General features: G+C 41.5%; 1 protein-coding gene across 1 annotated transcript in view; it reads right to left on the reverse strand.

Moving 5' to 3' along the window:
• The window catches only part of DESI2 (desumoylating isopeptidase 2), a 119,695-nt gene extending 96,787 nt beyond the window's left edge, over nucleotides 1-22,908 (reverse strand). The window contains exon 1 of the mRNA XM_069234456.1: nucleotides 22,609-22,908. Coding sequence (XP_069090557.1) covers nucleotides 22,609-22,647 — 39 coding nt within the window. The 5' untranslated portion in view covers nucleotides 22,648-22,908. The remainder of the gene's footprint in view (nucleotides 1-22,608) is intronic.
• Nucleotides 22,909-23,454: the final 546 nt, after the last annotated feature.

The following is a 23,454-nucleotide window of genomic DNA, read 5'->3' on the forward strand; positions in this document are numbered from 1 at the left end:
AAAAAATGTGAAAACTCAGCAATACAGTGACCCAGCTGCTGCATTATGGATACAGAGGAGCTAAGGAGAATTGGACTTGGTCTCCAGATCTTGGGCATGTGGTCATCACGGTGATCCATAAGGAAGGTAAACCCAAAGATAAACATGCCTCTTAGTGGCCAATTTCATTATTAAACGTAGAAATGAAAATATTGACAACCAGAATGCTGGGAATTATAAACGCGATCATACACAAAGATCTGCCAGGAGTTATGCCTGGGCATTCCTTCAGGCTCAGCCTTGCAAGATTACAAAACTGGCTGCTACAATACAATCCACGACTGAACCCGCAAGCGATAATCTCTGAAGACGCAGAAAAAGCATCTGATTCCGGCATTGGCCATTCTGGTTTCGGCATTACAAAGATTTGAATTTGGCCAGACACTCTGCAGTTGTGTGGCCCTCTTATATCTGGATCCATCTGTAGTAGTTATGGACAGGATGACAAGGGTGCCTGCTTTTCCCGCATTTTTTTGCACTGTATGTAGAATCACTAGCATGCGGAGTCAAATACTTCACTGTATGCCAGTGAGTTCTTGCTTTATACTGCACAACCTCATGAACCAGACCAAATATTTTCCATTTGTTCGAAGAGTATGACAAGCATGCTGGACGTAAAATTAACTGGAAGAAGTCCATTATACATAAAAACAGTGGCTGGGATATGATGGGAGAACTTCCTCCCGGGAATTAAAGTCTCCGAAGAAGGGTTCAAACATGCTGGGGATTAATATACCACATGGGGCAGTCCTATTTATAGAAAGAAACAGAAGATATTGGTGGATTTCCAGACAGATGAAAGTTACTGGAGATCCCTCTCACTCACAATAACAGGACAAGCTGTGAACTTCAAAACAGTCACTTTGCTAAAACTATTCTATGTAATAGGAAATACGCCCTTCCCCATACTAGAGGCAATCTTCCTCTGGCTAGACAGATAACTGCGGAAGCTACTGGAGGATGGAGGCACCCAGAGAACAGCAATGAAAATGCTTAGTAGGTTCACATACAATGGATCGATCGCTTTACCAAATAGAGGACCCTATTACTGAGCTATTCAGGTTTTACCAATAAATGATTGACCCTTCAGTTAGACTAGAAAGATAGATGATGGAAACGCCCTCAGTTATGCACTACATTTACAGTGTAAAGGGAAGAAATAAAAACTTCCACCAGCCACCCAGTCATCACTGGCAGCCTTGGAGCCTATGGAGCTATGAAACTGCAAGTCAGGCTCCCGGGTGGACCCGTGTCCCCCTTACCCTACCCAGTTTTTGGACTTCCTGCCTCGACAATAAACCATCTTCTCTATAGCATTTGCAATGCTTCCTTAAAAACAGGGATTTTTCCAGCTATCTGGAAACAGGTGTTCCTGCTGCCATTTCTAAGGAAACACAATGCTGACCACTGGGTGCTCAACAATTTTAGCCCATCTCATTAACGCCCGAGCCAGCAAAGATCTTGGAAAAGCTGGTATACAGCCATCACTCATCGTTCATGGAAGCTTGCAATCTGCTTCATGACACAATCTAGAATCTGTGCAGAGTATAGCACAGAGACTGCCTTATTGGAAGTGTCGGACACAGTCAAGGAATCACTGAATTGCGGTGCCTCAGACATGGTGGTACTGTTTGACTTATAAGCAGTATTTGACACTGTGCCACATTCCATTTTGCAGAACAGAAAGCCTTTTTGGCTTTCAGGGCACGGTGCTGACCTGGATTTGTTCATTTATGGATGGACTCTCTGAGCACGTTTTCCTTCACCTGTTTTCATCTTCTCCAAAACCTCTGGTGTGTGGAGTGCCTCAGGGCTCTGCCCCCAGTCCGCTGTTCTTTAACCTTTATCTGGCCCTTCTGGCCACCCTTGTTTAAAACTGGGGAGAGAAGGAGGTTATCCTACACGGACAACACGCAACTGTTGTTCTCGTTTTCTCGTTCTTGAACATGGAGAAACAGCCTTTTCAATTTTACAGAGGGCTTAAAAGGCATTGCCAATTGGATGTAGGCTAACTGTTTTAAATTGAACACGTAAGAAAATAAAGTGCTCTTTTTCAGCCAGATGGCTACGCCGCCTGTTTGCATTTGGTGGCCCACTGAACTGAACCCATCACCTGTACTGTCGGCATCAGCAAGAAATTTAGGGATCATGTTTGATTCCGACTTTTCTTTCGCTACCCATATCAGGCAGATCTCATCTTCCTGCTTTTCAAAGTTAAGGTCAGTCAGGAAGCTACTGCTGCTACTTTTGGAAGAGATCCAAAAAATTGTAATCCACGCTTGACAAAGTTTGGATTACACTAACAGCTTATATCTTGGTCTTCCTGCTTGCCTGATCCATAGGCTCCAGACCATACAGAATGCAGCACCCAGGAGATACAACGGGGCCGCTTCTGTCAACATCTCTCCTCACCGGAAACAGCTTCATGAGCTTCCGGTTGCTAAGAGGGTTGAGTTAAAAGCCCTAAATTTGGTGTTTCGAGCCACTGGGGCAAAGGCTCTTGATACCTGAGAAGACGACTTATCCGATACCAACAGGTAAGATCCTTGAGATCTAATCATTGTTGACTCTTGCACATTCCAAGTTTTCCCCAAAGTTCGTAGGGGTGGCAGGTCTTTTTCGTTACTGAGGGCTAAGCTGTGGAACTCCTTGCCTACTAACCTCCGTACGGCCGATTCCGAGCTCTACTTCAGGAAAGATCGCAAAACCTAACTCTTTAAGCAAGTCTCATTCTTCAGACTCTGCTTTTGAGCACCAGGATGCAGCATCTGAGGCAGCCCTGTGCTTTACAAATTGCATCTGACTGACAGAGGTACATGATGTCTGGAATGGAAGAGTAAGGTGTCACAAAGGAAACACTGCTGTGGAAAGGGACTGTGCTAAAATAATTCCATATAAGAATTCAAGGAATGGTATTGGAAACTTCAAATTAGGTGACCTGAGGGAAGGGAAGGGCAACTTAAACCATTTTCAAGTCAGCAAAATATATATAGCTTGATCCAAACTAACACACAGTTAAGGCATGGCCTGCAGGCCGAGGACCGGACTAGGTTGAAATCCCTGAATATGCTCAGTTTTAAAACAGTGTGTCCATGTAGGAGCTAGGAAAAAGCCAATGTAATCCTCCTGTAGCAGGGTGGATTGCTGGATGAGCTACCGAATTTGAGTACCAGGTGGGAGAGCAACTTGGGGGTAATGGAAGATAAAGACTGGGAGGCCACATTGATGCACCTTGGGAAGATGCCATGCTCTTGATCCAGCTGAAAATCCTTCATAAGCTATATTATTACAATAAACATTGTCTCTATAGAATGGATGGGCCCAATCACTATATTTTCTTGAAAAGTGAAATAGAGGAGGTCACCTTTCTGCAGACAATATAGTGATGCAATAACCTACAGGAATCCAGGAACATCATTCTATACAAATTGCAGCACATCCAAAAAAAAAAAAGTTAAATTCCCCACTACTTCCCACAGCTTCAATTTGCAATTCTGGGGATCTTTAATGTCGTGGATTTCCCTTGAGATGGGGTTCCAAGACTATAACTATGAAACAAGAGTGGCAAAACAGCATGGACCTATACTTGGGGGATGAAAAGTGACGTACTAAAGCAGGGGCTGTCTCTGGAGATTTCACATAGTCTTTTTATGGATATTGCTGGTCCTGACGTCTTGGGCAGTCATGAAAGGGGAAATGTAAATGTATGCGAGAGTCAGAGGGAGACAAGAGGGAAAAGATATTTTACTCCCACACTTCAGAGACCATCAAGTGTACCAAAAAGGTTTGATGCTGCATTGTCTTTAATGGATCATATACCAACTTTACATTAACTATTGTTAAACAGCTGGGAAAATTAAGTGATTTCTGTACTGACTTTGACAATCTATTATTACACCAAACAAAAAAAACAAAAAAACAAAAACAATAAAAACATTTCACAAATATGCCCATATGCAGGCTGATATAGATGAAGCTGATTAGAAAAAACAGGTAACCATATAACAGAGACCACTGATAAAAAAAAGAAGTGAATATATGTACCTATCCTAATGTATCTTAAGATGACGACAAAGTAATATATTTTGTTTTTTAGCATAATGATTAAAACCGATCAACTGACCCAAGGGTGCAATCATTAAAAAAAAAATGCCATGTTGTAACATATAATCCTACCGTACCTATGTACATCCATCATAGCCTTTTGGTAAACCCATTCAGGTCGAGACCCATGGGTTTTTCAAACTGCATTCAAGCATAAAGGGTTTGATTCACCAAAGCCCAGGAAAGAAAAGCCTGGAATTTATATAAATTATTTCTACTTTTTGATCAAACTAATATTCACGGGAATAATTATTTCTACTTTTGGATCAGACTAATATTTATGGAATTTACATAATGATTCCAGGAATACTCAAAGAAATCCGATTTCCTGTAGTACTCCAACGTGTTTTTAATTTACTCATGTGGATTCCCAAGTAGACAGATAGTTCTGCAACCTTACTTGACGCACGAGTGCAGGGGCATATTAATTTGTTTCTCCAAGAGGAAAACAGTTCTCATGGAAAGGCCGGTTCACCTACAAACTTAAAGATTCGGTTTTCTTCCCATTTCCACACTGAGAACGCATTTAAAAAAATAAAATGTGCTTGTGCTTAGAAGGTTGAACACTACCAGCAAGAGGTATGTGAAAACCCACAAACATATGACGCTGTGGGAGTTCACTTACTTTTGTACAGTGCACCACAAAACACCAACAATTTCGTCCCTAAATTCGAAGCTGTGATGTAGTAATTCCACCACACTCATCAGTATACGTTCTGAATGTATTATTCCACAAATCCGGAAGCGAAAATCAGGACTGGCAATTTACAAACACATCACACGTTTTTGAGGATCTAAATTATACTCTGGTGAGTAAAATGTTAAGTGAATTTGGCCCATGGTTATCAAACCCTTAAAATGAAATAGGCTGCAAGAAAATCTATAAGTTTCCTTCCATTGATTTCACAGACTTGTTCTTGACACTCGATGAAAGGAAATAAAGTGTGTGAAAACATATTTTTGTAGTTCAACTGAAAGAAAAAAAAAAAAAATCCTTTGGGGAATGGTGGGCATTATTTTGCATAAACAGTGTTCTAATCCTCTAGGTGAGTACCATTCCTGGAAATTACCCTTTCCTCTTAAAACCCGATTACCATTTAGTTCCCTAAATATTACATCAGTTCAACACGTCCACCACTTTCTTTTTTTTTTTAAATGTCGTCCAGAAAACTGCAGTCCGGATTCGCAATGTCTACCGAAGCTAAATTACTTCTCTAATGATGTAAAAACACAAATCTAAAATGAAAATCTCTGGACAATTATTATTATTATTTTTTTAAACACAGGAGTATATCAGGATTATTTAAAGGTTTTGTACTGCACAACTACAGTACATTTAATAAGAGTGGGAGACTGGAGGGGCCTCAACTGTGCCAGCACTGGAATCAGTGATGAGCCCTAATAAAGGTGAAACTGGTCTTTGTATGCTTGTGTTCTGGTTCAAGGAGGAGCTGACCTCAACCTTCCTACTGGAGCAGGGTGAATACTGATCAGCATATGGCGGGTCTAAACTGAGATGGCATGGAATGCAAAAAAAACAAAAAAAAACGATGGACTGGGATGCAGCTGAATAATTACCAGTGGTTGAGATTATTTCAAAGATTTCAGCTATCACTTTTTTTATGTCAGGGCATCCACCGCCACCACCTACTCCCATCCCCAAGAAAAACACCAGATTGTGAGGCAGCAGTTCTTAAATGTCACTTCTGATAGCATCAGAACTGCCACACACAAAAACAAGTATTCACAAGGCCAAAAAGCCTAGAGTTTGCTCCCGGCCTTTTGGCTTTGGACAATGTTTGTTCAACTGGGTCATGTTTTTACAAAACATTATTGTAGGCAAAGCTGCTTGGTCCTTGTCAATCTAAATATTGTGGACACCTGCTAAATTCAGAAATATTTTTTGATCACAACGCACATATTGCCCTAGTAGTCCCTTGCTCTTAATGGAACTACTTGTGTGTGGATGTGCTCTATGAGAAAGGGCAGAATGCTATTACTTACTGGGAGGTTAATCAAAGGATTAAGAGGGCTGACCCACTGTCCAATAAAAAAAACTCTGGCAAAGAAAACGTTCCCTTATACTTGTTTATTTTCCAAGCATTCTCAAATGGGGCAATCACGAGTTAGTAACCACAGAATATCAACAAAGCATACGAATGGGACTTTTACGTTTGGGTATTCAAATACAATGGGATCATAAGTATCACGTATGACACCTTAGCAAACGTTGTACTATCCCGGACACTATAAATTCACAGCTCCATCACAAGGGGAAAAAAAAAGTCGAATGGGCATTTCTTTCCTTCCTGCAAAAGAGCTCTGTATGGAAATAAAAGCATATTGAGCCTGAGCAATACATCTACGTGAAGCCAACACATTCCTGTCCTAGCAAGTGTAAAAAATAAAATAAAAAAAAGAGGAATATCGAGTCATTGAAAATAAACAACTACCTCTCATTCACGTTTCTGAACATTTATAATATTCATTGTTACCCATATCTGTGGCACCGCACAGCTGACGCGCTTTGTTGAGCCAACCAATGCACTTCCCCCAAGTGTAGGTTCGGCACATTATAAAACGCATGGCAGAGCTCCTCCAACACACTCCCTGACGCCTCTCTCATCGGCTCTGCCCTGGACTGCTGGCAAGCCAACAGAAAGCTCACCTTTCACATCACAAGTACAGATGCTACATTTAAGACTTGATCTGGGGTATTAGTTTCACATCCATGCTCGCTTCAAGCTCACCTCAAGAAAGGTTGGAAGGAAACAAGGGGAGGGGCGGTGCATTCTGTGCATCTCCCCCAGTGGGCTCCAGCTATTACGTTTGAGTCAGTGAGAGGTAAAAACCTTGTCCTCCCATCTAATCTCATGTCAAAGACATCAACAATAAGGGTCCAAGAATATCTGTTTGACGATGCCTAGTTTTGGTGTCAAACCTATAACAAAGGCATCCGCAAAGTGGCCAAACAACATATTAATAGAACACCCCAGAGCAAACAAACAAAAAAAAAAAAAAAACACATGCCTTGCCTATGCTTGGTCCTTGTATCAAAGTCATTATTCCAGAATCCTTTTGAAAGCTATTTTCATGGTCTTACATGTAATTCAAAGACGAGGTATGAGAGAAAAACAGTTATTTATTTATGATGTCATCTTCAAATTAACATGAAATAATGAGTGATTTAGTAAGCACCAACCTCCAACTACAGTAGCTTTAGGCATCTTGGAATTTCCTCCTGCCCAGGTTTAAGGAAAGTTTTTGGTTCAATTCATGAGCGTGACACCATTTGTCTTTGTAAGCCAAGTTCAAGTGAACAAGTATCCCCATGCCTCACATTTTGATGTTACAAGGCTGTAAATAACTTTTAAACAATATACGGGGGCGCTCAGAACTGTACCGGTCACAGTCATTGGCAGACTCCACTAGGGTCTCAATAAATGTATTTCAAAAAGGGGTGGCAACATAAAATGAATATATTAAACCCCCTTCTCTGCTGACCTCTAGGAAAACCCAACTAGCTATTTACCTCTCCCCACAGTACTGTGTTGATAATGTGTACAAAACCTTATGGCGCAAATGGTTCACCACACAGTACCAAGTAATATTTAAATACACAGATACTCTTAGTCTATTTAGATTTCTAGTTATGTCATGCTGTTGTGTTATTGTAAGGGCGTGAAGAACCCAGTACTATAAAAATGCCAGACACAAAATATTGAACTATTAGATTTACTTGAGATGAAGAGGTGCCTTAACAGAGAACCTCTTTCTAAATGTGTTCCTACCCAGACCATTCATCAAACCAACAACCACTGGAATCAACAAAGGCCAAGGACATGACACTAAGGGGCGGATTACGATCTTGACGGATGGATATCCCGCCCGCCGTTTCACAAGTTCCATAGAACACAATGGAACTTTTAATATGGCAGATAGGATATCCGTCACAAACAGTATTCCATATGCCAAGGTCATAATCTGGCTTTAAGTGTTGTGGATTGGGGGCAGGGATATAGCTATTAATAGTACAACAGGTGCAGTCGCAGTGGGGCCCAGGAGCGCGAGGAGTCCACTGGGCCACACTTATGGTTGTATTTTAACTACTCAACTGAAAACTTCCTCTGTAACATCAAGGCCCAAGGTACTTTTGATACAAAAAGGAGACTTCCTTACTAGTAAACGTGCTGCATCTGTTTTTTAGTGCCACTTTTTGCGTTTATGTTTTCACAATACGATAGCACAGTCATTAGCTTAGCATTTCACGTGCGTTATTTCCTCCCACTCATGTCCACTTCAAACTCTGCGAGGAAAGCATGTCCATTTAACAGCCTTCTGCACTATCCTGAGTGAATTCAAGGATGCATCCAGTCATTGTGGACAAGGGTTTCACAGATCGACAAGACTGCATTTGCGCAAAACCTGCCAAGAAATCGTTGATATTTTGAGCCCAATTGAGTCCCTTGGTGTTGGCAGCCAATGTACCTAGGATTCATGAGATTCCTGTGTTTTATCACTCTGCACAACAAACTTCTCATACATAATTCAAGCAGCTGCACAGCAGGAGGCTTCCATAGTGCTGCTAGCATGGACATGCTACACACGCAGGACATCTCGGAACTAACACAATGTTTAAAAGATAAAAGGTGAACAAAAAAAGAAGTTCATACATTACGAATGAAGCTTGAGACCAGTATCCACGAGAGGTTATATTCCTTAATATTTCAAAGTGCAACATTGCAGTGAAGCTTTTTTACGACAATGCTGTTGAATTTACCAGAAACTTCTACCTCATGATAAACAATAAAACACTAAGACTATTAAAATTAATCATTTACTGGTGAAAGTCCAGGCTTTACGGAGCTTACTAAATATAAGCATCTTAGTTTCACTGTGACCATACAAAGGGATAGCATTCCAACCTCTTGAAGCCACGGAGAAAGCACGATCTCCGAAACCACTGCACGAGTCCCAGGTACTGTTAGTAGAAAACAAAGACAGCTTAAAGCTCTTCCAGGAGTATACCTTGTGAATTTATAGGCCGTAAAACCATGAACTTGCCGATAAATTCGTCCATGGACAAGTACCATGCTTGACCAATGCATAGGTGAAACAGTGAAAACATTTGTTCATGCTTTGACAGTCCCATGAATTGTAAATTCTCAAAAGGTTTATAAATCCATGGCCAAGGAAAGATACTTGAGCAGCATTATGCTTCCCATCACCTTGAACAACGAAGTCCCTACCCCAATACAAACGTTTTAAAAGTAAATATATTTTAAATACCGACGTCCGAAAAGGACAAGCAGAAATGACAGGTGACTTACATTGCATCAATATTTGCAGATTGGCACTGTCCAACATGTAACATGCATTCCGAGTAACTGTGACAAAGAAACAACCTTGAGGATATGTTATAAAAAGCACACAAAGTGGACAAACAAAAGAATCCTTCAATCAAAATATGACTACGTAACGGCCAACTCCTAAGAAATCCAGCACAATTACACAATTCAATGAACAATCGATAGCGGCCAAGACCAGCGCACTGTTCCCGAGTGTATCACCACAAAATCCTTCAGCAAAAGAATGGTTCAAACAATATAACTAGAGTGAATAGACGCCTTTATATGAGACTCAACCCCAGCCATCTATTCATTCTGACAAAAGGATTCGGCCCACTATAAGAAAAGAGATCCCATTTTGTACAGCATAGAATTCATTATCACCAAATTTTCAACTGGATCCAGCCAAAACTGCTGACAACGGAAGTGGCAAATATTTGTAGAAGGCAAGAGCATGGCAACACTAGTCCTGCCTCAAAATGAAAACGTGACAACACATCAATACATTCTGTCAAGAATGAACATACCAGTATGTAAAATAAAGGTATACTTTGAAATGAAAATAAAGAGGAGATGCCAAAAAAAAAAAAAAAAAAAAACCTCTACTGCTTTCAAGGTGTTAATGTAAAGAAGTCATTTCTTCGGCTTCTTCCTGACGGCTTGCTAGAAGGCAATGATAACTGCTAAATACCACAAGTAAGCAACAGCACCGTATGTATTTACAAACGTATGCTGGTGACGCCTATGTCTACATCTGCTTGCAAAATTAAAAGTAAGGTAAAGGAAAAAAAAAAAAACAATCACCAATTGCCAAGAGCCTATCATATGTTAAATCTATTATGTCACACATTTATTATGGGTGCAGCATTAACAGTTACCTTTCATTTGGTGGGCAACTCTAGGCAGGTACTGGATCATGGGAAGCACAGACCAATTTGTACTCATGATGAACTTCTCAGCAATGTTTGGCATGGTTATTTTGAATCACCTCTGCCCATCATCTCCACATAGGGAGAGAGGCAGAGCCCAGGATTTCCCCTGCACTCCCCACCCCCGGCCAATTTGACCAGGCCGACTAACCTGGGTCCAATGTAATCACTGTTGAGTGTGGAGTGTCTTGCAGGTCTCTCCGCTCACCAACATTTACATGGAGGTGATCAGGCACCCAGTGCAGGCTCAGGCACATTCTCCCAGTTGTCTGTGGAAACATTCACCTCCTGGTGGACTGTCTTGGTGCCACTCAAGACTGAATGATTTCACAACTGACTTATGGACTGTTAAACCAATATCTCAGATTGTTTAAACAGTGCACACTTCTGTCATCCTCTTAAAAATGAAATGTTCGCCTTTGCTTTAATACATGCCATTATGACAGTTTTAAGGTCACCTTTGGCTCTTCCACAAGCTGCTGCCCGTTTAGGCATAGATGCAGATAATTTTATGACAAGACTGGAGGCCCCTATTATGCTTTCTCTTTGCTTTATTTTTAAACAGCAGCTGCAGTCAAACTACAAAACCCATAAGGCAAACAACAGTAGCCAATGGGAAACGATTAGTAGTTCATGAACACACACCAACGGCCTTCGAGCTGACCCAATAATACGTATCTTGACTGAGAACAGCCCTCTTTTCTAGCTGCTTGCAGTCAAGATAAGAATTATCTGTTTCTTAAACTATTATGTGGTGCTCTGCATTATGTGTTTTGATTATTATTAAGCACTTTGCTCTCGCGCGATTATTTTCTCTGAAGTCGGCTTGTAGCTGCATTTATACCCTCGTGCCCAGCATCGTGCGCTCCCCGTTCCTTTGTTTTTAATGTTTTCCCCTCAATGCGCAGTGGCCTTTTTGACCGGCAGTTGAGGGGAAATGTGTAAATGTCTTGCCACCTTACCGCTGTTGTTTTCGATGGACCTGCTCCATCGGCATAGAGCGTGTTTTCCATCTACCCTCCGGCAGCAGAGTGTGCTCTTTCATTCACATGAGCCTCAGCTTTCCTCAAATCAGCTTGTACACGCCCTTAGGCGGGGCCTAGCCTATCCTGTGAGGAAAATTAACCCCTTCCATCCTGTTTTTGCTCTTTTACTATTTAATACTGCATTTTTCTACCATGGACAGCTCCCCTTTTTCTCAGCTTGTCCAGAAGGAGGAGGAAGAAGTCCTTAAAGACACTTTAAATGATTTTATTCATTTTTCAGTTGAGCAAGCTGTTTCAGCTTCTTGGGACAAATTATCTAAAAACTTAGTGAATTGTGTAGTTAAGTTGGTTTAAAAAACCATGATGGCCCAATCTGCGGGGGATAGCAGAAAGCGTCCTAGTACTTCAAAAGATTTAAAAACGACACTATTGGGAAGTAAGGTTTCCTCACACTGGACAGAGGACGTGGCTCCTCAAAGGCCTCCATCAAAGGAGGGGTTAAACTTATCCAGACCTTCTAAAAAATGTTTTTAACAAATCTAACCATGTGTCTTCCCCGATTATTATTACAAAAATTCTTGACACAAATGATGAATTGCATGATCGTCAGTCGGATTCGGATAATTCTGATAAGGACAACGGAGATGTTTTTTACTTTCCTCCTCCCAAGAAATCTAAACGTGAGAGCCAAGAGCTCTTTGGATCATGCAAAATAATGGATGCGGAGGAGATTCTAATGCTTGACCCCAACGATATTCAGCACCCACACTCTATTGAGTGGTTACCTGCTGATCATGTGGCAGATTATGTTACCTCCAGGTTACGTACCCCCTTAGACAAGCAAGTACGTGCAAAGTTGAAGTCTGAATGCCCACGTCCTGCTTTACCCTCTAAGATTACCGTTACTCCCACTAGTGACTCTTCTCTAATTACGTTCTTTTATAAAATTTGGGAAAGACCCTCGTAAGGATGTGGACAAAGCTTGGTCTAGCTGCCAAGATAAACTCTTGGACGTTGTTGGGCCCTTGACCCGTATATATTCGACATGGCCGAGTCTGCCCGTTTGGAACACGCCACAGTTGATCCTATGGAATTGTCGCTGTGGGCTCAGCGCGCTTTATGTCTCCTCTGCAACGCCAATGTGGCAATAACTCATGAACGGAGGAAGGGTCTCCTGCTTAAACTGGACCCCAAGTTAGTCAACCTTGCAGGTTCTGATCCAGGCACCAAGGCTGAGGGTCTTCTTTTTGGTGACTCATTTATAAAAGGAACTGAGCAAATACGTTGATACTTTCGCATCCTTGGACAAACCTCACCAATCCTTGAGGAAAATTTTCTCATCTCAGGTTTTCTCCAGGGCCGGCAGAGGCAGGAACAGATTTGCCAGCTGTGGCTACTCCAACCAACCAAGGTTCCCGTGGCTAGTACACCAACAACAGTTACCAGGAGTACAGGCCACAATTTGACCCCCAAAGAAACAGGGGGTTCAGGAACAGAGGAAATCGTAACACCAGATTCTCTTCTCAACCCGGTAAGTCGAATATCTTGTTCTCCTGTCGTGTGGGGCCGCATTGCTCTGTACCTTCCAAAATGGTGAGATCTAACAGCAGATCCTTGGGTTTTAACTACCGTTCAAGGTTATCTTATCGAGCTCTACTCAGAACCTTTTCAAGAATCATTCCCACATCCTCCTCAGTTTTCCGTTCAAATATCGGAATTGATCTCCCTGGAAATTCAATTGATGTCACTGAAACAAGCAACCACTTGTTCCCTAGATCCCTCGGGTTTCGTCAGCTCAGTCTTTCTGGTCCAAAATAAAAATAAAAAGATGCGTCCTGTTATCAATTTAAAACAGTTCAATCAATTTGTTGTATATCGCCATTTTAAGATGGAGACTATTCTCCACCTCAGAGATTCTTTGCTCCAGGGCGAGGGGATGGTGCGTCTCGATCTTCAGGATGCGTACCTCTCAGTCCCCATGCACCCAGAGTCTCAAAAATGTCTTCAATTTCAATGGCTCCACCAAACTTTCCACTTCACTTCCCTACCCTTTGGCCGGTCGTCAGCCCCATGGTGCTTTACAAAGCTAATGAAACCAGTGGTGGCTTTTCTCAGAGACAGAGGAATCAGGTTGATTATTTACTTGGACGACATTCTCCATCATGAACCAGAACCGCATGGCTCTTCTATCTCACGGTCATCTCACTTGCACCCTTCTTTCAGATCTAGGTTTCGTTATCAATTACGAGAAATCTTTTCTAGACCAAGCTCAAAGAGTTGAGTTCCTAGGTTTTTTTTAGTAGATTCAGACTCTGCTACCCTTCTTCAGTCAGCGAAAATATAATCTATCAAATCAGAAATCCTTCTGATCCTTTGCAGTTCTCTCCTTTCCCTCAGATCTCTGGCAAGGATTGTAGGCCTCCTTTCATCATCAATTCAAGCCATCTTCTCAGGGCCACTACATTATCGGGCTCTTCAGAGATTAAAAATTTGTCATCTCCAAAGAGGTCTTGCCTTTTCCGACACCATCGTTTTAGACCAAGATTCCCGTTTGGGACTCCAGTGGCGGATAGACCATTTAGATGCCTGGAACGGCAGGACTATCTTCGCATCAGCCCCAGATCTTGTGTTAGAATCAGATGCAAGCCTGCTAGGTTGGGGAGCCCGATCCGGTCCAATCTCGACGGGAGGCACACAGACTTTAGGGGAGTCAAGGTTGCACATCAACTGTTTAGAGATGCTTGCCAGCTCCTTCAAATCAAATCAAAATCAAAAGCCTGGCACGAGACAGAGTTTGTTGTTCGGTTCTTCTCAGAATGGACAACATTTCGGCAGTTCATGACATCAACTACCTAGGAGGCACAAAGTCTAAGCCTTTAGCGGAATTGGCAAAATGGTTTTGGGAGTTTTGTCTTCAAAACAAGATCTCAGTGCAAGCGGAATACCTTCCGGGCAGTCTCAATTCCGCAGCAGATTGGCATTCTCGCCATTTTCGAGACTCCAGAGATTGGAAGCTCCATCCCGAAGTATTCAAAACTCTACAGCACAAATGGGGTCCTTTTTCCATAGATCTTTTTGCACCTTGTCTCAATGCACAGCTCCCTCAATTCTTCAGCTGGCGCCCAGATCCTCTAGCGCTAGCCTTCAATGCTTTTTCTCAAAATTGGTCTTCTACCCTCAACTATGCCTTCCCTCTGTTCATCATGCTCTCCAGATTGCTGGCTCAAGTCAGACGTCAACAGGCAACATTAGTTCTCTTAGCTCCTTTCTGGCATTCCCAGGTATGGTTCCCCACCCTCCTGGAACTTTCAATAGATGCTCCTCTCTTAATTCCCTCCTTTCCAGATCTCTTGACCAATCCCCTCGGCCTCCCCCACCGTCTAATTCTTCAGAACCTACTCTCTCTTTCAGCCAAGAAAATCTCAGGGAACCCCAATCTATCCTTCCTATTTCGTTGGAAGCTTCAAACTTCATCGATCTGGCCTGGGCTCCAGGAACAAAAAAGGCATATAGATCAGCTTGGTCGCTCTGGAATAGCTGGTGTGTGGGAAAACACGTTGATCCCTTTACAACAAATGTAATTTTGATTGTTAATTTTTTGGTGGCGGAAGCCAGCAAAAGTAATTCCTTTCATACTATCAATTTGTACAGATCAGCAATTTCATCTAACCATTCTTACATCAATGGAAAACCGGTTGGAGAACATCCATTGGTCTGCCGTTTGTTAAAGGGAGTAAAGTTTTCTAATCCTCCTAAACCCAAATACAGTTCTTTATGGAATGTAAATGCTGTATTACATCTTTTTATTTCTTGGCCTGATAATTCAATGCTTTCATTAAAACAATTGTCCACCAAACTTACCATGTTACTATGTCTCGTTTCCTTTAGACGTTTATCCGATGTTAGAGCGTTAGATGTTACAGCTCGTCAGTTTACTCCAACAGGTGTTCTTTTTAATGTTTATAGATGTACCAAAACCAACCTTTCATCAGTTTTTTACCCTTTCTTCCCTGATCACCCCAGGTTATGTATGGGCCAGTGTTTGAAAGCTTATGAACACCAGACAGCTGATTTGAGGAATTCCTCTTCTTCCCAACTCCTTATATCCTTTAGAAAACCTTTAAATCCTGTTTCCTCTCCCACTTTGGCCCGTTGGGTCCATTGGGTTATGTCCCTTGCTGGTACGGATACCTCCATTTTTGGTGCCCACTCAGCCAGAGGAGCTATGGCTTCTAAAGCCATTTGGGCCGGTTCTCGCCTTGAGGACATTCTCAGATCGGCTGATTGGTCTAATGGCAATGTTTTTAGAGTGTTTTATTGTAAACTAAATCACCATGCTTCATTAATAGTTGTCAATTCGCTTTAAAACAGCATAATAGGAGCCTCCGATCTTGTCATAAAATGTAGATTTTCCTAGTAAGTAATGAAGGAAAGTCTTAATTTTATTAAAGACACTGAGGCGAGTATTAGCCCACCTCTACAATTCTCACAATTGTGTTTATTCCCTCCCTTCCAGCTTCCTCAACGACTCAGACTTCTGCCTAAGGATCGCTTCTTTTCTCCACCGGCTGGATTTCCGTCCTATCCTTCTTCCTGGAATTCTCAACTCCCACAACCAAAGACTCTTCCGAACTCTGTTGCTGGACCTTTGTTGATTCTTCAGGAGATGTTATCCATTCTAATGGCTATATGTATTTGTTGTACCATTTTTTTCTTTATTCGTTACTTATTAAGCTTGCGCAAGAAAAGAGGGCTGTTCTCAGTCAAGATATGTATTATTGGGTCAGCTCGATGGTCATTGGTGTGTTTTCATGAACTACTAATCGTTTCCCATTTGCTACTGTCGTTTGCCTTATGGGTTTTGTAGTTTGACTGCAGCTGCTGTTTAAAAATAAAGAAAAGAGAAAGCATACTACTCGCCTCTGTGTCTTTAATAAAATTAAGACTTTCCTTCATAACTTACTAGGAAAATCTATATTTTGACCACAGTTGTGTTATACTAATTCCCTTTATACTACTAAATACAGTCCAGAGCACACTACTGTATCACCATAAGGCACATGTGGTATGTCAACCATCACATTTGTTGCAAAAACTGCACATCTCTCAGTTGCATGACCAAATATGCCTGCTTCCCCATCAACCGGCCATTGAGTATAGGTAAAAATTACCACAGACTATCCTTCCCTTGTTAACTCATCCCCAACCTGCCATTAGGTCTCCTGAGTTAAACAGTCCAACACATGCAACAGATCCCTTTATCTTTCCTCTGGTGTTCATTTTTGATAACATCATTTTATTACACAAATTTTCACAGTTTCTCCAATTCTTTTTCTTCAACTCTGGCCGTTTGTCATTTTGTGCAGCCCTTGGTTACAACCCATGATAGCCATGCACTCAGTAAAGAGGTAAAATGAAATGATATTCAAGTTCCAAAAGCTTCCTGTTCAAATCTAGCATGAAAAAAGTTAATTCAAGTATCAAACCAGCCTCCATTCCTCTACAATCTGGTGTGGTCTCAGCACCAAGAAGCTCTCCTTTGTGAAAATCCAGCAAAATTACTCTTATCACCCCAAGATTTAAACAGCACGACCCAAGCAGCATATGGATTCCCTTCTTCTTGGTCACAGCAATATCCATATCCATAACAATGATGAAAACAGATGCAAAGTATAAACGGATAAAAATCAACATGGCTAAACTGTGATTCAACCTCATACTATCATGCAATTCTTTCCAGAAGACACTGCACTGGATCTGCAGTAGCAAATATTCTAATTCTATGTGCTACCCACAACGGTGGTGAAATTAATATGATCATCAACTCACCAGATAACTTACGTCCTCACATGCCATTTTGTTCCCGCCACACTCCCACAGAAGTTGAGATTGGGGAAAAGACAGAAGACACTAAAGGCACAACATTGTCCAATCTCTTAGGGACCAACCACACTGTCAAATAATAAGGAGAGATCTAAAAAAAAAATAGGATTGTTAAATTAGCCCTCAAGCAGGATCTCCAGTTAGAGGGACCATTCCCATTGCCCTCACCCATAGGCCTGACTACTACCTAATGTCCCAATAAAGTGTTCAGCTTAGTGAGCCACATCAGCCCCAAATGCTCCCAAGGATAAGCAGCAGAATCATCTACAAACATATCTAACATAACTACCATCACAACCATCATTTGTGGTGTATGATCAAGCTGATTTCCACAAATATGGGGACCACCTAGAAGAGTCTATGGATAGAACTGAAATAACATAACAAAATTGTTCCTGTGCACCAAAAGGTTAAACGGTAAGCACATTAAAAAAATTCTTAATTAAGTAAAATAATGAAATCCAATTCTTCCCAAAAATATAGTGACCATTGGCCAGCAATTCTGGCACCATCTCGAGAGCTTCCCAATCGGTAGATAAGAACAATACCCACCATGCAATCATTCTCGAGAAGCCTTGTCGAAATCCATTGTCCGAATTGCAGGATGGGGGAAAACCAAAGTTGATGTCATTAATTCCGGTAGATTTTTCCAGTCAAAGAAAACAAATAATTAAACTGTATTCAAGATTAATTGTTCCTACTTTTTTTAAATCATGGAACTCATTTAGTAAAACCGAATTTTGAGGTTATCTACTTTCATATATATTATTATTTGCATCAGGTAATATATAGCAGAATGTAATATAAAACTGCCCAGGTGTGGTTTACAGCTGCTTAAGAAAAAAGGTATCTGCTTAGATGAAGATCTTGGTACAGGAAAGCACAGATGCCAAGTTACCTTTCTTGGGAGCTGCAGCCTTAGGGCTTACAAGAAAAGATTAAGGAACTGGATAATTAGATATATTGGCCTCAAACATAACTACCAACCCCACAAACCAAGTTGAGACGTGAAAAGTCTAGACTCCTAACTTTTCATATTCCAAAATATGTTACCACTTATACCAAAAAATATAAATAAATAACCAAATGGCGTTCATTACAACTGTGGTGAGAAAGCATACAGACTAGTGCGATGTTTCACAACCCTGACTCGCGAAACGCCCATAAACAAGCTGCACAAAATTTGGAAACAAGCAGTCAAAGAGGTCATAACAAGAAATATCAAAATCATGTGGAAGTGCTGAATAAGTTCAAATTCCTGTGCATATGTACAGGGCTTACCAGAGCAAAGCTAAACTTCAAGAATTGGACTTTTATACGATTACGTCCAGGCAAGTATGGTCCTACCCAAGACAGACTAACAATTGTCAAAGCAGCAAAGGGACAGGCCCTTGAAGTACATGAATACAGACTAAGAAATAATCGTATCCAATCTGAGAAAAAATCGATTCTTAAAGAAACTCCCGAAAACGGCATTTTAAACAAGCCTTTAACTATTAACTGGTAGTATGGAATTCAAGAACAAATACAGGAACCGTCTTGTGTTTTGCAAGGAGAGCCCAAACGCATGTGCTATTCTCCAAATCTTTAACTCTAACTACTCCTTCGCCTGTCACATCAATGTATCATCTGAATTCGAACATACAACTGTGCTCAAGCAGAGGCACACAAGTAGTGTTCTCTTTCTGCATTTGTCACCTCTCCTATACTAGAGATCACAACGCCTAACCAAACTGTATTCACCCACACACTCACTAAACCAACTGAATGCAAAAACAAAGACATCCTAAAAAGCCTACAAGCACAAATGGTTGGCACTGTTTTAAGTGCTGTTACTTTCAGAAACAGAATGAGGTCAAAATGCATGCGAGTTTCCTAACAGATCTGCGTAATCGCCAACTGGCTTTCAACTCCGATGACTCACAGTAAGAGGAGTCTTCAGAAATTAATTATAATATGATGCTAGAGGTTGACAATCATTTTATGTGCAACCTTATAGGTCACTTCATTAGTGGCACCCGCAGAAGATCCTTTCACCTCGCACAAGAACATGGCTTAATTGGATGTAGCATTCTTGTCTGTATGTAAAAACCACGGATTGTACATTTTCTTCTCTTATGCCAAGACCTAGAAACAAAGTCGACTGTGGGCAAACTGCTCATCATTATTAACGCTGGCAGCAGAGAACTGAGGTGCACAAAACACTAAGAGACCTGTGTGATAGGAACATACATCAAAACTTAAAGGGTGCTCCCACCTTAATATGCTTGAGCCTTGCTGCGTTTGATTGCCCAGCCAGAACGAATAAATATAACCCACCCACGGTACAGTAAGTCCAGGTATGACACAACATAAACAAGTGTTTAACTCCTGTAAACCCCGTGACTGCTGTAGTGATATATACTATGTCATAAAGTGATGCGCCGAAAACATCACTATGATATAGATCTATACACACATGCACACACATCCATCACAGGGACCAGCCACAAGCATTAAGAGAAGTGCCTCTCCAGTGCCTGGAAGAACCCCAGAGAATGTGTCTGACAGAGGAGAGCACAAACACCTAAGCTTTCAAGCGGTTAAGTACTCTTGATGCACTTAATGCTTACGAGAACATTGAAGATTGGGAGAAGTCAATTCTGAATGAACAATACCACTAAGAATATACACATTTATTTTCGACCAATTGTTAGCTGAAGGTGTAGGGTGCATCCTTAGTTACTAATCATAATTACCTCAAACACTGCACACACACACCAAAGGATGGAATATGCTTGCACAGCGCATTGAAGCATGCCAAGCCACAGCCCAGAAGCTCCGTTTGTTCCACCCTTTGTATTGATTTGCTGCGATGCAGACTATCACCAAACAGGAGATGCCTGAAAAGGTAGCTATAAAGCAGTCCCTCATTCAGTTCAATGGAACCACTTGTTTGGAGGCAGAAGGATGCACCCAAATAGCCAACAGAATTAAATGAGAAATATTCTACTGGACTAAGCTGAGAGGGAATTGATAAAGTCTCATGCCAACAGCCGAAAGAGACCGGTTGAAGAAAGTCAAAGGTTTGAAGAGGCAGACCGATAGTCCACGCCACCTTTATTTTTTAGCAATAACATTTGACAGCTGCACTGCCAAAAAAAAACAAAACAAAGACGCCTAATAATCAAGCCAACTTTTTTTTTTACAGGCTTCCTACAACTCCGAACAAGAACCAAATGGCAAAGTAAGGGAGAACCTACCCACTTAACCATGTTGTGGCTACATGGCCCTCCAGGGAGAAGCCCATCATCCGCGTTAGGTGCAACCTGATAAAACTGTAACAAAAATGTGACTGTTAAAAAAAAAAAAAAAAAAAAAATGCTGGACAACCTTTTTGTTTTTAATCACTTCTCCCTTACTACACTTCTGCTCTCTTCTTTGCACACTGAAGAGACGGGTATGCAGCACATGAGCAATCACCAAACAGTAACTAGTTTAATTATTTCATTCCAAGACCTAATAATAGTAATAAAAGGAGTCCCGCTTAACGGATAGAATTCCGAAAACATGGTTGTAGCTCGAAGTGGAAAAGCAGTAAAAAAAAAAAAAAAAAAAAAAAAAAAAAGTATGAAAACTCAAATAATGCAACTCTAGGAAGGGCTCTATGTTCTAGTGTTATTGTATTAAAGCAACAAGAGCAATACAATTATATCAAGCAAACAGTGGTTCTCATTGGTATCATTTAAACACATTTCTGATAATTAATGAAATCACTACACGTAACTAATACTTACGACAGCAAATCTGAACATTGCTTACCTTATTTCATTGTATTTTTTTAACAAGGCAAATTTTGCCAATTGACTTTTTAATATTGATTAGTAGCTTGTTATTAACACAATTTCTCTTGTTTTTCTTCCTTATACTGTCTCCTTGTTGTGGTTTCTTTTTTTATCACTTAGGACACATTACACTTCTTTTGAAACTGTGATAACGTGTACTTTTACAAGGAATTTTTATAGAAATGTCATATAAAGAAATACGATGAGTGAGGGTCATGTGCTGTCGCAGGCATTAATTACATTCAATGATTTCACCAATTATCAGCAATATGTTGAAATTAAACCGATGAGAACCAATGCATTATTTTGTAAAAGAGAAATGCCTGCAGTGAGTACCAAGAGTAAAACTACCTTCTATGGAAGGAAAATAACACGTTAGTTCAAGAGCTAAACGGGTTACTCATTCACTATTGGCAAATTTCGTTCTTCTGACTCATCTCTTCGTCAGCCTCAGGACCGCCACGTAAATGCAAGACTCCCTTCTCTAAACAGGTACTAACTTGAAGCAGATCAACAGCTTAAAACTGCTGTCTGCCCTTTCACCGGTTCCTATACACCTAACCTCATACAATAAAGAAGGCAGTGTGATTTTCTGACGAACTGACAAAGAAAGATCCTTCGCAGATGCTGATTTCGTACCACCTCTGATGGAAGATACAGAATACTTACGTTCGGCTAAAAGAAAGGGCTTGGAATCTCTTATCTGAGCAGGCATTCGAGGCCGAGTACTATTGGTACGGCGTGGCCTTCTCTGTTTTTAGTGCAATATCATTCACATCATAGATTTGCCCCTTTCATATCGTATAAATATGTTTAACTAGTTATTTCGTATTTAAAGTCACAAAATATTATTGAAACAGAATGGCCCATTCAAAAGGTAGTTCGGATGAAGGGTTGCACTGTATCAACAACTGTGGACTTAATTTGCCTATTCTAAAATTTACCTCGAAGCTAACGCATACATCTATAATCCCCATGCACACACTCAAGCTTCATGCCAAGTAACACGTCTCGAGACCAAATCATTTAAACATTTCTCCTCCATGTGTCAAACTGATTCAATACATGCATGCCAAGGTGAGCCAGATCAATGAAACTGTGAGTTCTGGTTTCTTTAGGTCTATAATTGCATGAGATTAACATTAAGCGTCCAGGCTTACTGAGTAAAAAGCCAGATATAACTAAAAACACGATGCACCCGATATCGCCCACCTTGCAGCTACGCCATACACAGCTACCATTTACCCACAAAAAATCCACACAAACGATCTATGACCCCCATACACATACTAGTCATCTAATTAGACACAAACATGCATACTGATTACAGACACTTCCTATGATCTCCCACTACGCACAGCTCCAATTACACACATGGCCTCGTCATCTTATCAGTAGTGTAAAGTGCTCTGTAAATGCAATTACAGTACATTACTGTGGAATGTCGATCCCGTGCTCTCCTTTTAACCCGTCCACCCTACTTCGCACCACTCACCATGTCGTACACATTGAGAATGACGGGCTGGTTGGCCATGCTCTCCGCCCAGTGCCGTTCAGCTCTCCTCCCCGGGGCTCAGCCCTCCGCCAGGTCACAATAGGCACCCGCGGGGTTAGCCGAGCCCACACTAAGCGCCCAAGATCAGCGCGCACGCCCAGGGCTCCGCATGGCCGCCTCACTCCCCGCGGCCTTAGGGTGCGCCGCTACAGGTGGCTCGGTGACGCTCGCTGCCTCCACGGCCCGGCTCCAGACCGGCAGCTGACGCTCGACCACAGCTGCCGTTCGGTGCTCGGCTACTCCGGCTGCTTGGTGGGAGCTGGGGGAGCGGCCTGCCTACGTAGTTAAAGATTCCTATAACCAACCGTGCGCCCTAATGGCCATAGAAAGAGGACTGAGCGAGGACCCAATACTACTTGTGAAGAAAAAAGACAGCAGTGGACCTCACACTGGTTTCCGAATCGGACCTATCTATGCCAGCTTGTTAGGTCAGCTGCATAAATGTCAATTGGCGGGGACCCGGGTATGAAAGACCTTGACATTCAACTGCGACTTTGTTTCAGCTTGTGTCTGACTGCTGGAGCTGAAGCAGATTCTTAATTGAATGGGGGCGTGGAGTGTAACCTCTCTGTCAGAGCAAAGCCTGTTCTTTGTTGAATCACACTTCTTGGCATTTTAAAATGTTGTAAGGGGTTAAAGGCTGCTTTTATAGAAAAGTTCCCTAAATTGTAATGTCAATACACCTGCAAATGCCATACAAAATAACCTCAGTAAAACATTGAACAACTATAACACCCAATTTACCCCTCTAAGAGCTCTTACCCCCAGGGGTGACCCTTCCCACCC

Source organism: Pleurodeles waltl, chromosome 5 (genome assembly GCF_031143425.1).
Source record: "Pleurodeles waltl isolate 20211129_DDA chromosome 5, aPleWal1.hap1.20221129, whole genome shotgun sequence".
NCBI classification, from domain to species: domain Eukaryota; kingdom Metazoa; phylum Chordata; class Amphibia; order Caudata; family Salamandridae; genus Pleurodeles; species Pleurodeles waltl.